The following is a 2,500-nucleotide window of genomic DNA, read 5'->3' on the forward strand; positions in this document are numbered from 1 at the left end:
AGTATGTTGCACAGTGCCGAGTGTTGAGCTAGAAGATAAGGAGAGGAGTGCATTTGAGAAGCTGATAAGCGCATGATAGTTTCATTCACTGGAAAGTATGATAATTTGGTGAAATGTAACGAAAAAGTATTCAGTAATTATATTAACGAGTAAACGAATTTTTCTTTAGTTGAGAATATTCTTCCAAATACATCATCGTTGTTTCATACCATATTCTTTTTTAAAAACAATCTTCAGAATTATGGATTTTAAGATGTCCTCTTACATCTATTTTTCCGCTAAAGTTACTTGGTAACACAGTCTATGATAATGCATTGAGAGTGTCTGTTGGATGTATCCTCTTTGTAAAGAGTGGTTAGGTACAGATGGAATCTGGATCGCCATGGCATTATTTGCGATATAACTTATAACGCTCCTTATCATATATCTGTATTACTGAATGCCAATTTATAAAAAATGTTTTTTTTTTATCGAACTAATACTCCACGTGCCAGGCGTGGTCGTGGCGCTGGTGGGATCAGGGTCTTCGTGGCCGTTGTGGTCTCCTCCCGACTGGTGGTTGCCCAAGGCAGTCGTTCTGGTGGTCGTATCGAAGACGTGCAGGGCGCGGGACCTCCTCCAGACGCCCCTCCTCGAGTCCACGACCTCCGTGGCCGTCCTGTGCCCTTCCTTTCCCTCGGGAAACCCTCAGCGCCCCGTGTTCCGCGTCTCCACATGGCTGCCATACTCGGCCGACGAGAACCTGCTCCAGCTGGGCGACTGGGACCCCGCCGCCTTCCCCGCCTGGGACGACTTCTTCTACGACCGCTTCTCGGACTTCGGAGGCAAGGCGATCCACCTGGCGTCCGACTACGACGATGTGCCGCTCATCTTCGAGACAGACGACGGTCTGGACGGGACGAACATCCGGATGATGGATGCCCTTGCGTCGCTGCTCAACTTCACCTACACATCCACAGACGAGGCGCCTGACGGTAGGCGGTTCCTTATACAAAGTTATGTATTAGACGATTTCCCTCCTGTGTCAGTTTCCCTGCGTTTCATTAATCAATCTTTTCATTCAACTCTACTGTAAACAGGAGCCAAATCTCTAATAACTTATTATAAGTAGGAATCAAACTAACTTACGATAAGTAAAAAAACAAAGTTTCATTGACTTATAGCAAGCAAAAATAAAGTTTCCAATGATTAAGTGAAAACAAGAATCAAGCTTTACAACGTTTCAGCCGAGTGGGGCGAGAGGGACGAGAACGGGACGTGGAGTGGGATGTTGGGGGAACTCCATCGCGGAGTGAAGGACTTGGCCATCAACTACTTCACTGTCACGACGGAGAGGGCCGAGGACTTCGACTACTCTGTGCCTTACTATAATGAGGGGTAAGCTGTTGTACTACCACGAAGGGTAGCTGATTCAGCCGAGTTCTTTTGCTTAGGGTGATCAAGTCTGCTCCTTTATTTCTTTACTTTAGTACAGTGTACTTCACTTATTTGCTTCATTGCTTTACGATAATGCGGTGTTAGCATAAACACCCTGGATCATTTTTAAAGGGAAAACGATGATTTGATAAGATATCAGTGTACATGCTCCAATAAACACTAATAAGTTATTCTAAAAAGTAGATAATTTAAGCACAGAGCCTGAGTTACTTGTACGAGAATGGATATAAATGCCTCAGCTATATATCAGTTTGGATGTATTGATGTTATCACGCAGTGGCTTGTGTCAATCCTTGTTAATTCAGAATCCATCTTTTCCCTTCTGTCGGGTTTATCTTTTCCAGTCTCAGTTCTTTAAGCAGATTTCTCCTTTCTTCTCTCCTGAAAATTTCTTGTTACATTCATCCACATACATTCTGCGCGCGTATGTATTAGGTAACATTTTAATGAAGGTAGACATTCCCGACGCCTGAAGAAGACTGATGGTTGGAACACTGGATCAATGGAGTTTGTCCTGCGCAAATATTGTTTCTCGACACTGCCTATAGGAGACCTTTTTCCCTTACTTTGTTTGTCTTTCACTTTCAGTAGATATATATTATCTGTCTCTGTCTGTCTCTGTCTGTCTGTCTGTCTGTCTCTCTCTCTCTCTCTATTGGGGTGAGGATAACCTATGTTACCTCATCCTTTTGAGATGTACGTAATCACTTGTCTCAATAAACTCGTCAAAAATCTCTCTCTCTCTCTCTCTCTCTTTCTCTTTCTCTCTCTCTTGCCTTCCCATCCTCCCTCCCTCCCTTCCCTAACCCCTCCCTCCCATCCCTAACCCCTCCCTCCTTCCCTCCCTCCCACACGGAACCCCAAACCCCACACTCCATGGAACCGCCTCTTCCCCCCACAGTTTTGGGTTGATCCTGAAAATCCCGCCTCCTCTGCCCCGTTGGAGGAGTGTGCTTTACCCCTTCACGGCCGGGGTGTGGGCGTCCGTGGGCGTTGCATTTATCGTGGCGGTCTTCTCGTTCCACTGCTTGGCGAAAAGAAGGACTCAGACCTCCTTTGCTGT

The 2,500-nt window shown here is 45.6% G+C and overlaps 1 protein-coding gene across 1 annotated transcript in view; it reads left to right on the forward strand.

Moving 5' to 3' along the window:
• LOC122242602 (putative glutamate receptor) overlaps window positions 1-2,500 on the forward strand; it is a 12,058-nt gene that overhangs the window by 5,634 nt on the left and 3,924 nt on the right. The window contains exons 2-5 of the mRNA XM_086540225.1: window position 1; window positions 495-974; window positions 1,227-1,377; window positions 2,339-2,500. The exon at window position 1 is cut by the window's left edge and continues 327 nt beyond it; the exon at window positions 2,339-2,500 is cut by the window's right edge and continues 22 nt beyond it. Coding sequence (XP_086396351.1) covers window position 1; window positions 495-974; window positions 1,227-1,377; window positions 2,339-2,500 — 794 coding nt within the window. The remainder of the gene's footprint in view (window positions 2-494; window positions 975-1,226; window positions 1,378-2,338) is intronic.

This window comes from Penaeus japonicus, unplaced genomic scaffold, assembly GCF_977035675.1.
Source record: "Penaeus japonicus unplaced genomic scaffold, GWHDUDI00000001_assembly GWHDUDI00000009, whole genome shotgun sequence".
Lineage (NCBI taxonomy): Eukaryota > Metazoa > Arthropoda > Malacostraca > Decapoda > Penaeidae > Penaeus > Penaeus japonicus.